The following is a 14,030-nucleotide window of genomic DNA, read 5'->3' on the forward strand; positions in this document are numbered from 1 at the left end:
GGCTTACCATACTAGAGTTCTCTGAATAGTCATATCTTTGTCTTGCTGAGTGGTGGAATGGATAGGGCCAAGTATATGCTCTCTTTGACAAATGATATCAATAAGACAAAGTAGACAGGTATTACGCAAGTTACTGGGTGTCAGGCTCTAGAAGTAGGTTTATTTCTGGGATCTAGCTGTCCCCCATGCGTACACAAACACGTTGCTACCATTATTTAGAGCCTACTAGTGCTTGTATACGTTATCTCAGTCTTCACAACAATCTTATGAGAGTAGGTGCTGTTCCTAATCCTGTTTTACAGACAGGAAACTGAAGCTCAAGAGAGGTTAGTTAGATATGTCATTCTTGCTCATTCTTATTTCCTTCTTTCTCAAGGAAGAAGTGGGTATGTTCCTTTCCATAGATAACTGCCCACTGTGTTCTTCAGAACCTTCTTTTTTATTCCTTTATTTCTTGTGTCTTTAGTCCCTCTTTCTTATTCTTTTCTTGCAGGGCACAAATATGTGCCTATTCCTCAGTTATTTAAAAAAGGAGACAGAGACGTGCCGCCACTTCAGACTAACCCTTTCTTTATCCCCCCATCTCTCTTCTTCCCTTCTTAGACTTCTTGAAAAAGAACTCTACATTTTCTGTCTCTAGTTCCCTACTTCTAGTGAGTTCTCTAGTTATAATAATCTGATCCTCCTGCCTCATCACTCCACTGAGACTCCCCGCTATTGGGGTCCCAGATGACCTTCTTCCTTATTTGCCATATCCTTTTCTCTTTGCCACCCATCTCTCTGCAGCATTTGAAGTTGGTGACCTCTCCCAGCTTCCTGAAATTTTTTTTCTTCCTTGCTTGCCATCACGTGATTCTCTCATAGTTCTCATTTTACCATAGTAACTGTTCTTTCTCTGTAATATTCGCCTCTTAAATGTTGGTGTTTTTCCAAGGCACAGTCCTTGAACTTTAAAATTTGTCTCTACAGCCTTTCTCTGGGGAGCTCGTCCACTCCTGTGGTGCCACTTCTCTTTCTTCTCTCTTTTTTTTTTGGCTGCATTGGGTCTTCGTTGCTGCGTGTGGGCTTTCTCGAGTTGCGGCAAGCAGGAGGCTACTTTTCATTGCGGTGCGCAGGCTTCTCATTGCGGTGGCTTCTCTTGTTGCGGAGCACGGGCTCTAGGCATGTGGGCTTCAGTAGTTGCAGCACGCGGGCTCAACAGTTGTGGCACATGGGCTCTAGAGCATGCGGGCTTCAGTAGTTGTGGCTGGTGGGCTCAGTAGTTGTGGTGGCTGGCGGGCTCAGTAGTTGTGGTGCCCGGGCTTAGTTGCTCCGTGGCATGTGGGATCTTCCCGGCCCAGGGATTGAACCCATGTCCCCTGCATTGGCAGGTGGATTCTTAACCACTGCGCCACTAGGAAAGTCCTGGTGCCACTTTTCAAATCTGGGTCCCTGGTCAAACCTGGTCTCTCTCCTGAGTTTTTCAGACTTGTATTTCCAACAACTGGTAGGATGTCTCTACCCAAATGTATCATTGACCTTTTAAGCTGAACATATTTCAGGCATGGACTTATCATTCTGGCCTGCTTCTCCTTGTGTTCCCAGCCTTGTTTAACGGCATAATCTTTTATTTAGCCATCCATGCCACAAGTCACCAAATCATCTTTTAAAAATAAAACAACCTTTTTCCTTTTATTGAAGTTTTTGTAAGTTTCCTATAGATGGTATGTGTTGCCAGATTTTCTTGTGGAACAGTGTGAGAACGTTGAGTTTCCCCACATACTGGACAATAATAAGCTACGATCATTCTTTTTTATCTTTGCCAGTCTGCTAGCTGAAAATGGTGTTATTGTTACTTTAATTTGCATTCCTTTGATTAGTAGTGAGATTAAGTTTTTTTCCCATAATTGCTGGCTACTTATATTCTTTTGTGAATTGCCTGTTTATGTTTCTAGTGCATTTTCCTAGGGAAATATTTGTCATTTATTTTAAGCATTAAAAAATATATATATGCATCTAAAGATTATGGGAGGGCTTCCCTGGTGGTGCAGTGGTTAAGAATCCGCCTGCTAATGCAGGCGACATGGGTTCGAGCCCTGGTCCGGGAAGATCCCACATGCCGCAGAGCATCTAAGCCCGCGAGCCACAACTACTGAGCCCAGGTGCCACAAATACTGAAGCCTGCACGCCTAGAGCCCGTGCTCCACAACAAGAGAAGCCACCACAATGAGAAGCCCACGTACCGCAAGGAAGAGTAGCCCCCGCTCGCCACAACTAGAGAAAGCCCGTGCACAGCAAAGAAGACCCAACGCTGCCATAAATAAATAAATAAAGCTTTATTTTAAAAAATAAGTAAATAAAGATTATGGGAGAGGGCACTTCCCTGGCAGTTCAGTAGTTAGGACTCCACGCTTCCAGTGCAGGAGGGGTGGGGCACAAGTTCAATGCCTGGTCGGGGAACTGAGATCCGCATGCCATGCAGCCAAAAAATTTTTTAAAAATTTAACAAATGAAGATTATGAGAGATTATTAGCTCCTTGTTATAGGTTGCAAATTTTCCCTCCAGCTTATCTTTCAAATTTTTTTTTTCATTTCCTTGTAGAAGTTTAACTGCTTTTATATAGACAGTTTATTTCCCCCTTTTCAAAATGATTTCTGCCTCACAGTCTTGTTTGGAAAGGCCTTTCTCATTTCAAGATTATACAACCATTCATTTATTTTTTTTTCCTCCTTTCATTCTTTTATGTTTTGAAACCTCTAATCCACTTGATGTTTAAAGTCAGTAGCAAAATGTGAGGTCAGGAGCTAACTTTGTTTTTCTTTTCTTTTCCAGTTGTCTGTTAAACCTCATCTTCCTCAGTGCCCTTCTAACCCCCACTCCCAGCCATCTAACAGATTGTCAAATGGGGTCAATTCTTCCTTTGAAATTACTCATCATTTTTCTTTCTGTTTCTGCCATTGCCCTAGTTGGAGACCTTATTATCTCTCACCTGGATTCCTGAAGCAGTTGCCTAATATTTCTCTGTTGAATCTATCTTCCGTGCTGTTGTCCTAGTTACCATACTAAGTGTCAGATCTGACCAAGCTACTCTTCTATTCAAAAACTTTTGTGGAAAAAAAAAGAAAAAGAAAAGAAAAGAAAAGAAAACAAACAAACAAAAAACTTTTGTGGTTCCCCTTGCCTGCAGATTAAAATTCTATTGTTCCAGGTACATCTCCCACTCCTCTACCACAATGATTTGTCATTCCCTAAATATGCCATTTGTTTTCATGCCTTTTTGCCCTCTTTTTTATGCTGTTCTCCTTTATCTTAAATGTCTTTATTTCCCATTTTCACCTTTTGAATACAATTTATCTTAAAAGCCTAGTTCAAATATCATCTACTATTGTAGCTAGTAGTTTAAGCATCTCTGTTCCCAGAGGGTGATTTCCAGGTAGTTAGCGCATTTTATGCCACTGGTAAGTGTTAGAAATGTTTCCTAAATGGATATTTAGCTGTCAGAGTAGATTTTTTTTGGAAAATTGATTTAAAATGTGAATAAAACAAAGCTTTATCAAAATACGCTAGATATGAAAGCTATATCAGGACTATTTATAAGAATTATTATGCAATTATATTAAAGGTAGACTTTTATATAAGCACTTTTCACACTAATTGTGTCAACTTCAATGTTTAATATTTTATAGGCCTCTCTCTTGGTCCTTGGTAGAGTGTTGTTAATGAGGTCATGCACTGTGGTTTAGGGTGCTTCAGGAGGCCCAGCTCCAGAACTTGAGCTTTTATTAGTGAGTATTAAGGAGGGTAGTAGCTTTTATTATTTTTGAATAAATTGCTGGAATGTAGCACCTCAGTTTGCACTTTAGCATCACACCATCTTGGGTTCGAGTGTGAGCTCAGCCACTTACTAGATGGGTAATCTTGGACAAGTTACTTTACTTTGAGGAGCTCATAGTTTTCTTATATCAGTAAAATAAGAATAGTAATACTACTTACCTTATGGGGTTTTTGCAAGGATCAAGTGAAATAATGCATGTAAAGTATTTAACTTAATATCTGCCAGGTGGTGTTAGAGATTTTTTTTTGGCGTTATTTATAGAAAATGAACCATTTAGATATTACTGTTTTCCTGTTTAATAGTTGTGTTTCAGATAAGATGTCACTTAAAAATTTTTTTTTTTTTAGTAATTTTCATTTGAGCTAGATTTGTTAAAGCAGTTCTAGGGTTAAACTTGAGGAGGAGAAAATGTTGAAAGTTTAATCCCTTTTTGTGGTAGGAAGGACTAACAACTCTATTCTCCGTTTCCTTCATATAAGAGTTTTGTCGCTGAGTTCTGTCTGTGGTCGTGGCTGAGAGACCTGATCACAGATTGGGTGTGCTGGTGTCACCACTTGGTATAATATTCTCCGAACTTTTTTTTTTTAAGTGACTTCTTTGTTAAAACATTTGTACTTGAAGAAAAATTTTAAAACCCCACATTGTTGCCAAAGTGATTTTCTGAAAGAGATCTGATCAGATCACCTCCCACTTAAAATTCTTCAGCATCTCTCATGACAGAAGAAAAGGTTTCTTTCCTTTCTGACAGACAGGCATGACAGACAGGCCTTGCACCATCCAGCCTGCTCCTTTTTTTCATCTTCATCTCCTGCTTTCCCTTCTAGCAATGGCAGTGCTGAACTACTCCGTAACCCACCATTTTTTCTCAGCCCTCCCTGCCTTTGTACGTGGTATTTCTTCTGCTTAGAGGCCTTCTCTGCCTTGGCCATTTGGTGAACTCCTCCTCATCATTCTTTAAAACCCATTAATATTTGTGCATGATGTGAAGCTGGAAGAGAAGTTGGTATTTTGGGTAACAGAATTAGGATCCCAAAAGGTGTTGACATTCGGGACAATGGGCTGAATCAAACATGAAGAAACATAGTAGAGATGAGTGCAAATAATGGTTCTAATATGGAGCTGCAGAGATCGGGTTTAGCAGCTGCATGTTTGGGGAAAAAAATACTAAGAATCTCTGTTGAGTGGAAAAGTGTTGTAAAATAATTTAATTGAGGCTTTGTCTGTGGTTTTGGAGTGTTCAGAATGAAGGAGTGATATTCCGGTTCCATTTCAGGCCAGTCAGACCACACCTGGAGCATAGTGTTCAGAGATGAATGAGAAAGATGCGAGGGGCAGGGAGTCATGTCTAACACTAGTAGTGATACCAGCTAATGCTCTGAGCGCTTACTCTATTCCAGGCACCGTTCTTAACTCTTTATGTGTGTTATCTCTTTTAATCCTCACAATTGTCCTCTGAGGTAGGTGCTGTTCTTCTCTTTTCATGAAGAGTTCTTGAAGGAACTGGAATCATTTTACTGACAAAAGTGTCAGCATGTGACTCATCATATGAGGGGAAAGGAGGAAAAGCACAAATATTTTTTAAATACCCAGCCAAGCACTGTGCTAAGCACTGTATTTTACGTGTAATCTTATTTAATCCTCAACAACAGCCTTATTTGGAAAATATTGTTATTCCCTTTTAACGAATGAAGAAACTGGGTAAGTGACTTGCTGTCTTGATAAGTAACAGGGACAGGATATAAATCCACATCTTCAAAAGTCCCTGGCCAGTACTGGTCACATTATATTTTAATTCCATATGTTGCCTTGCTCCAGAAGGCAGCTTAGGGTGTCAATGGGGAGCTAACTGCTGGCTTAATAAAAACTTTTTGGCTACTAGAATCCTGAGATGAAATGGGTTAACTTGAATGTGTGATTTCCATGTCAGCATCAGTGTGCAGGGTCAGCCTACATCATGATTTGGCCAAGATGTTTTGGAAGCATTCAGACATTAAAGTGGGGGAGGGAGTGGAAGGTGAGAGGGGAGTGCAGGAGTTGGGGTAGACTGGAAGAGCTTTAATGAGCCTTCCAACTGTGAAGTTCTGTGACTATTAAGACAGTTTTAAACATGAGAATTGTGTTGACCAGTGACTTTTCTTTTGTGCATAGATTGATTTATTTGTTAAATTTCTGCTTTACTGAGGTATAAATAGCATGTAAAATTATAGGATATTTAAAATAAGTACATTGTGGTGATTTGATGTATGTATACATTGTGAAAGGATGTAGTTAACATATCCATCACCTCACGTGTTTATCCTTTTTTTTTTTTTGGTGAAGACATTTAAGTTCTACTCTCTTAATATATTTTAATTATACAATATAATGTTATCACCTGTAGTCACTGGTTTATGTTAGATCCTCAGATCTTATTCATCTTAAAGCTGAAAGTTTGTATCCTTTTACCAACCTCTCCCTATTTTCTCCACACACTACCTCCTGGCAAGCACTAAAGTTTGACTTTTTTTTTAAGAGTCCACGTTTAAGTGATACCATACAGTACTTGCTTTTCTTTGTCTGGTTTATCTCACTTACCATAATGCCCTCAGTGTCCATCCATGTTGTCACAAATGGCAGGATTTCCTTCTTTCTCATGGCTGAGTAATATTTCTTTGTAGACATATACCACAACCTCTTTATCCATTCGTCCATTCCTGGGTACTTAGTGTTTCCATATCTTGGCTATTGTGAATAATGCTGCGGTGGACATGAGAGTGCAGATTTATATTCGATATCCTGTTTTCATTTCTTTGGGCTATACAGTTATCCCTCCATATCTGCAGGTTCAGCATCTGTGGAGTCAATCAACTGTGGATTGAAAATATTCAGGGAAAAAATAATTTCAGAAAGTTCCAAAAAGGAAAACTTGAATTTGCTGCTTGGCAGCAATTATTTACATAACATTTACATTATATTGACAACTATTTACGAAACATTTACATTGTATTATGTATTCTAGTAACGTACAGATGATTTAAAGTATACAGGAGAATGTGCTTAGGTTGTATGCAAATACGATGACATTTTATGTACAGGATTTGAGCATCCTTGGATTTTGGTACCTATCTACGTGGGTCCTGGAACCAATCCCCTGTTGATACCCAGGGATGTCTGTATACCCAGAAGTGGGATTGCTGGATGATATGGCAGTTCTATTTTTAATTTTTTGAAAACCTCCATATTGCCTCTGTAGTGGCTACACCAATTTATATTCCCACTGTTGGCTGAAAAAAAATGTACAACCTAAAAGGTGAGAATTACGTTTTATTCGGCAGACTTAATGAGGACTTAAAGCCCAGGAGACAGCCTCTCAGATAGCTCTGAAGGACTGTTCCAAAGAGGTAAGGGAGGAGCCAGGATAAATAAGAGTTTTTTTGAAGAAAAAAAACAAAAAACGAAACCCAAACCAGGTAGTCAGAACATCATAAGATTACTGCTATTAAAACAAAACAAAACAAAACAAAACAGGGCTTCCCTGGTGGCGCAGTGGTTGAGAATCTGCCTGCCAATGCAGGGGACATGGGTTCGAGCCCTGGTCTGGGAAGATCCCACATGCCGCGGAGCAACTAGGCCCGTGAGCCACAACTACTGAGCCTGCACGTCTGGAGCCTGTGCTCTGCAACAAGAGAGGCCGCGACAGTGGGAGGCCCCGCGCACCGCGATGAAGAGTGGCCCCCGCTCACCGCAGCTAGAGAAAGCCCTCGCACAGAAACGAAGACCCAACACACCCAAAAATAAATAAATTAATTAATTAAAAAACAAAACAAAAAACCCAGACATCTCAAGTTAATGAATTAAGTGCTTTTCTACTTACGGGAAGATGCAAGAGTCTGGGCTTATTGAAATTATTCCTTTGATATGCACCTTATGTAGAGCCAGTATCCTTTTTTTCTCTCTCTTGAACCCCCTCAGGGTATACCGTTGAAGCTGGATGTAGAGGTTCATGGCCTGGTGGCAGGCAACCTGTTTTTCTCCATCCTGAATTCCCCTTAGGGTGCACCGTCAGGGGCCGCTGCAGTGGCTGATGGCTTGATGGCCTCAACGTTCTTTGTTTACTGAAATGGCAGAGGACATTCTTTGTCTACACCACCAGTAGTGCACAAGGGTTCCCTTTTCTTCACATCCTCACCAACACTTTCTTTCTCTTGTCTTTTTGATAGTAGCCATTCTAACAGGTGTGAGGTGATGATAGCTCACTGTGGTTTTGATTTGCATTTCCCTGATGATTTAATGATGTTGAGTATCTTTTCAGGTACCTGTTGGCCGTTTGTATGTCTTCTTTGGAAAACTATTCAGTTCCTCTGTCCATTTAAAAATTGGATTGTTAGGGTTTTTTTTGCCATTGAGTTGCATGAGTTCTCCGTATATTTTGGATTTAACCCCTTATCAGATATATGATTTGCAGATATTTTCTACCATTCCATAGGTTGCCTTTTCATTTTGTTGGTGGTTTCCTTTGCTGTGCAGAGGCTTTTTTAGTTTGATATAATCGTCCTTGTTTATTTTTGCTTTTGATGCCTTTGCTTTAGGTGTCAAATCCAAAAAAGTCATCTCCAAGACTGATGTCAAGGAGCTTACCCCCTGTGTTTTCTTAAAGGAGTTTATGGTTTCAAGTCTTGCATTCAAGTCTTTAATCCATTTTGAGTGGATTTTTGTGCCCAGTGTAAGATAAGAATCAATGCATAGATTTATTCTTAAATATATTTATAAAGTTAATTTAAATGCTTAAGTTTGATAAGGAAGCTTTGTGTCTGAGTTGAGAATTACTGGTGGTCTTGCAGTTAAACTGAAATATTTAAAACCCTATTAAGAACTTGGAGAGATACCAGCCTTTTTCCTGCATGGGATATCTGAAACTTTGTCCTGTTTAGACAGCCCTGTGGAGCTCAGCTCTGTTAGGCTTTTGGGGTGATGTGGTAAGAGCAATAGTGGTTTAGTGAGAAGGATTCTAAATTAGGAATCAGGGTCCTCTTATCACACCTTTGTCACTAGCTAGCAGGTAACCTTTGATAGGCCTTACTCTTATTTGTAAAATGAGAGAGTTGTACAAATAGGTACAGCCTTTGGGTAAGCTTTTGAGCAATAACATTTTTTGTTTTGGAGTTTCCAAAGGAATTAATTCTAAATACGGAAGAACATTGTGTACAAAGACGTTCTTGCAGAATTATTTAATGGTTGAAAACATTTAGAAATGATATAAATGTCCAACATAGGTGAATGATTAGCATTTGGTAGAATTTTAATGTAACTCAAAGTCTTGAGAAACTGTATAGTAACATGAAAAATATTCATAAAATGTTGAGAAATGTTTTGGAATTTTCTTTAATGGATATGTGTTATATTGGGGGGAAAACCCCAAAGGGATTTGCCCTAGAAGTGCATTCAGTTCCTTGCTTTCACATTTTGTGATGCTGTGAGTTTGTGGCGGAGGGGGAATCTCAGATGGGCTGTAGAGAACAGGAGAATTTGTTGCATCTTCTCAGAATTATAGTAGAATCCAAACTGATGCTAAGATTAAGAATCTAGTAATATAGCACCCTACTTAATGCTGTTAATTTTTCAAAGCAGTTTGGTCCTAATTTAACTAACTTTATTCTTATAAACAAACCAGGTGATTCTCTGCTGTGGAGCAGAGCTTAGAATGGAGGGTGAGCCACACAGGGAACTGGAGGGCAGTTCTGGGCTTGCGGGGGTTGTTTAGAGACACTTCTGTGCTTTGCCTGTTTCCTCTAGCTCTCGCTCTCTGCTTATTCCTTTTCACCAGATCACAGGTAGCTTTTCTTCAGGCCTGACACTTGTGTGATATTTAGGGTATTCTACTCTGCTATAGAAAGCTTGTGAGTCTTGTCATCAGTCAGGACTGTTTTATAGCAGTTAGACAAGAGAAGACGAAGGTAAAGGATTGTGGGAGGTGCGGCTGTGGTCTCTCCTTTTACTCTGATTTTAATCCAGTGATCTCAGAGGAGAGGAGAACCTAAACAGCCCTGGTAGCTGGCTCTGATTCAAGCCAAAAGCACTACTGTGTTGTTTATCCACAGTCTTCCCCATTTTGAGAGGAAAATAAGTAACTTTTTCTTCATACTCTTATGTGGTAAAGGGCTGTTTTGGGCTTAAGATTTATTCTAGGTTTGTCCCTGTTAATGAGAAGATAAGTTAGACTGTCCCCTGAGAGCAGGGATTGCCAAGAGCTGTTTGCTGTATTCTTTTTAGCAGTAAAATACTGGATGGACGATTATATGAGATGTGTCCTTAGACTACAACTATTTTCCATACCATTGACCTATGTTCTTTTCCATATTGCCCTATGGTCTTAGGCTCTAGGAGAAGCATAGTTTGGATTTTGTAGCTGCTACAAATTGATATCTAATTTAGTTACTATGGTAACTCTTCTGGAAAATTCATTCCTTTCTTCTTTTTCCCCTTATGACATTTCAGTTCTACTACCTAAAAGAAAAGCCAGAAGAGAAAACTTAATATCATTGGGTGTAGGAAATAACCAGAAAATTCTCTGGCCCATTCATCTATCCAGCTAGTATTTATTTAAGTATCTACTATGTGTCAGACAGTATGCTAGCTGCTTTAGAAGTAGAATAGATTTGAAAGTGAGGTTGAGTTAACTATTCTATAGAACTTGAGAAAAATAGGAACATTGTTGCTTTTCCTTTTTTTTTTTTTGGTGAGAATCTTAGCTCCCAACCACAGATTGAACCTGGCCCTGGCAGTGAAAGCACTGAGTCCTAACCACTGGGCCTCCAGGGAATACCCTCATTATTTTTTAAAGATTCTGAGTGGTAATCTCAGTTTGAAAAGATAGAATTAATACAAGAAATTTTATTCTGAATTATAAAACTAATAATTTTAAAAGTATGTAAATTCAAGTTCTATTGTATATCTTTTCAGGCAATTTTATTAACGTAAAGAATTATATAGAGGGCTTCCCTGGTGGCGCAGTGGTTGAGAGTCCGCCTGCCAATGCAGGGGACACAGGTTCGTGCCCCGGTCGGGGAAGATCCCACATGCCGTGGAGCGGCTGGGCCTGTGAGCCATGGCCGCTGAGCCTGCGTGTCCGGAGCCTGTGCTCCGCAACGGGAGAGGCCGCAGCAGTGAGAGGCCCGCGTACCACAAAAAAAAAAAAAAAAAAAAAAAAAAAGAATTATATAGAAACACACATAAATGGGATTATAAATACATTTATATATTATTTGGTCTATTTTTCTATTGGTATGTTAGAATTTTCTTATAAATTTTCATGGGTGTGTGTGTGTATAAAATATGGCATATTTAAATGTGGCTTCCAGTTTTATTTGTCTTTTAATTTAAACTTTAGGTATCAATTAACATTATAAATGTTTCATTCTTATGTTGTCCCATTTGGCAGTAAATCTAGCTTTTACTTCAGTTTGCTGTATCTTTGGATTTTTTCTTTCCCCATTTGGCTTTCCAAAGATTTATTACTAGGGAAACAGACGAGGCATCATCTAGTGGTCCCCCCCAACCCTCGTAAAGAATGGTAAAGAATTTGGGGATACAGTAGCCTTGTAAAATTTGAGTAGCATACTTATAAGTTAGGGGTTTTCAAACCGGGGTCAATGAAATCCCTGAAATTATATATTAAATTTAATTATGTATACATTTTTGGGGGGAAGGATCTGTAGCTTTCCTTAGATAGTCAAAGGATTCTGTGATTCAAAAAAAAGTTTAAAACCATTGCCCTAAATGACTTTTTTAGTTAACTACATTTCTGTTGGTAGAAAATATATGCAAATAAACTTGGCTTTGTTGTATCTTGGGTTCCCTGAAATCTTGTGAGAGGTGTCGGAGGGGGACAATATAGTTTTCCGTTACAACTTCCTTTCCCCTCTAAAAAAACACATAAGAATTCACTTTTACTGCTTCCATTGGAGTTTCCTTAAGTATTTTAGGTGAGATGATTGACTATTTTGGTAACCCCAAAACAACTTTAAAATCTGAACCTAGAAATTCACTATGGATGCTGAATTCTCAAACCAGAAGAGATCCTCAGCTGCAAATGTAAGTTTCTGAACAGTTGAGAGATGGTGGCTTCAGTTACAAAAGGTTTTTCTTAGGAATTCTTAAGGCGCAACTGAAGGAGTAAGGGAGACAGTCTGGGCTGAGGCTCATGGGGCATTTAGGACCTGGGGAGCCAGCTAGCTCTCTTGCTGCAGGAGAGGAAAGTAGGGTGGAGAAGGGGGTGGCGTTTATACTTGGGAATTTTCCTAAGTTCCCTGCCTCTGAGATCTGACTGGGCCAGAACAAGGATGTGTGTGAAATTGAGTCTTCAAACACTATCGCTTATGTTCAACTTAAACTTTTCCAAGGAGAATGGAAATTAAGCTTGAAATTTCTGAAGAGGGGAGCGGTTCATACCTTTCCTCTCTTTTCTCATGTCCTCCTTCCTTCTGTGCAGGTGGATGGAAGCATGCCTGGGGGAAGACCTGCCTCCCACCACAGAACTGGAAGAGGGGCTTCGGAATGGGGTCTATCTTGCCAAACTAGGAAACTTCTTCTCCCCTAAAGTGGTGTCACTGAAGAAGATCTATGATCGAGAGCAGACCAGATACAAGGTGAGTCCGTCCTTGCTTGGTGCTTAAATTTCTGTAAACTTGAGAGAGAAGTTTAGCATACTTTATCCTGTGAAAGAGTTACTGAGAAATATATGTAAGTGTGTTCCAACAAAATAAAATACCTGGCAGAGTGGAGAAAATTCAGTGCAAAGTCAAGATACAGTAGTAAAAGAACTTAAGCTGTCCATATTTCTGGCGCAATTCTAATGAATAATTTGTATCTAGAAATTTTCATGGTCCTTGATGAATTTTTTATTTCTTAGAAGATAGGGGAAGTAACTAGGGGAATTACTACTTCAAATCTCATTTTAACCAAGCTCTGAGATTTGTTGGCAAATTGAAAGCAATAGCAACTTTGGGGGAAGAAAATCACCCCATGATATTAAAGTTTAAGGTAAAATGGGACAGTGATCCGATTTCAGAAAATTGAGATAAGTGATTGATTCTTGTGGCCCATGACCCTCAAAAAGAAGACTGCTTTAATTAAGTTGGGATGTTGACAAGGACCAAATTCCCGTTGCTCACAGAGTTTCTGTGGGGAGCTTTCCTAAGAGCTCTTATCTGAAAAAAGGATGAGTATAGAAGATAGTGGAAGATTGCAAAACCAAGAGCAAATATGTAAGAGGGGTCAACTGTAAGAATTGGGCAAGAGCTCAGAATGAGTTAAGGATGAAGACAGAATCAAAAGAGTTGGTTTTTTTGTTTGTTTGGCTTTTTAATATTTAAATTAAAAGGAAAACAAGGAAATTATAGGTCTTAAGCCAAAATTAACATCCCAAATAGAAACTTTTCTTCATCAAAAAGCAAAGACTTATATTCTGAGTTTTAAATAAGTGGTTATTCTGAAGACACCTCCTGAGCTGTTCTGCTGACTCTAAAAAATGTGTGCAGAACAGGCAGACAGAGCAGTCTCCAGCAACAGTAAAGACAATAGCCTACACCTCTAACCATCTTGAGGGTAAACCTTCCTAGAAAACAACAGGTATAGAGGTTAAGAGGGGGGTGTTTATATGTGTAGTATGAAAATACCTCATTTTGGGAGTATCTTCTACTTGCCGGACAACACACTGAGTGCTTTATGTACATTTTCTCAGTTAATCTTTCCAACAAACACAAAGTAGGTGTTAAAGTTGGGGAAACTCAGAATCAGTAGGGTGAAGTGACTTGCCCAGTGTCACCAATAGATAACCAAGTCAGGAATTGAATCCAACATAATTGAATTCCAAAGACCATGTTCTGCTGAGCACACTGTACACAGGAAGATTCTCCAGATGGTTCTTAACTGAGAAGAGCTGAGATGTGGATTTGGCTTTTGGGGATTAGAATGTGTAATGATACAGACAGACCTTAAGTTTAAGGGGACCATGTAAAGTCTTACAGGGAAACTTTTATTGATACAAAGAGTATTTATTTAGTATTTGCTTCAATATTGCCAAACCGTGCCTAATGGTCTTTTATTTGTTCCAGGCAACTGGCCTCCACTTTAGACACACTGATAATGTGATCCAGTGGTTGAATGCCATGGACGAGATTGGATTGCCTAAGGTAATTTATGTGATATTCATAGTTCTGGCTGTTTGGCATAACAGTT

General features: G+C 39.3%; 1 protein-coding gene across 1 annotated transcript in view; it reads left to right on the forward strand.

The window, feature by feature from the left end:
- IQGAP1 (IQ motif containing GTPase activating protein 1) overlaps positions 1–14,030 on the forward strand; it is a 103,034-nt gene that overhangs the window by 22,847 nt on the left and 66,157 nt on the right. The window contains exons 3-4 of the mRNA XM_081227921.1: positions 12,283–12,439; positions 13,907–13,984. Of these exons, the coding sequence (XP_081084047.1) occupies positions 12,283–12,439; positions 13,907–13,984 (235 nt within the window). The remainder of the gene's footprint in view (positions 1–12,282; positions 12,440–13,906; positions 13,985–14,030) is intronic.

This window comes from Mesoplodon bidens (genome assembly GCF_964165515.1).
Source record: "Mesoplodon bidens genome assembly, chromosome: 3".
NCBI classification, from domain to species: domain Eukaryota; kingdom Metazoa; phylum Chordata; class Mammalia; order Artiodactyla; family Ziphiidae; genus Mesoplodon; species Mesoplodon bidens.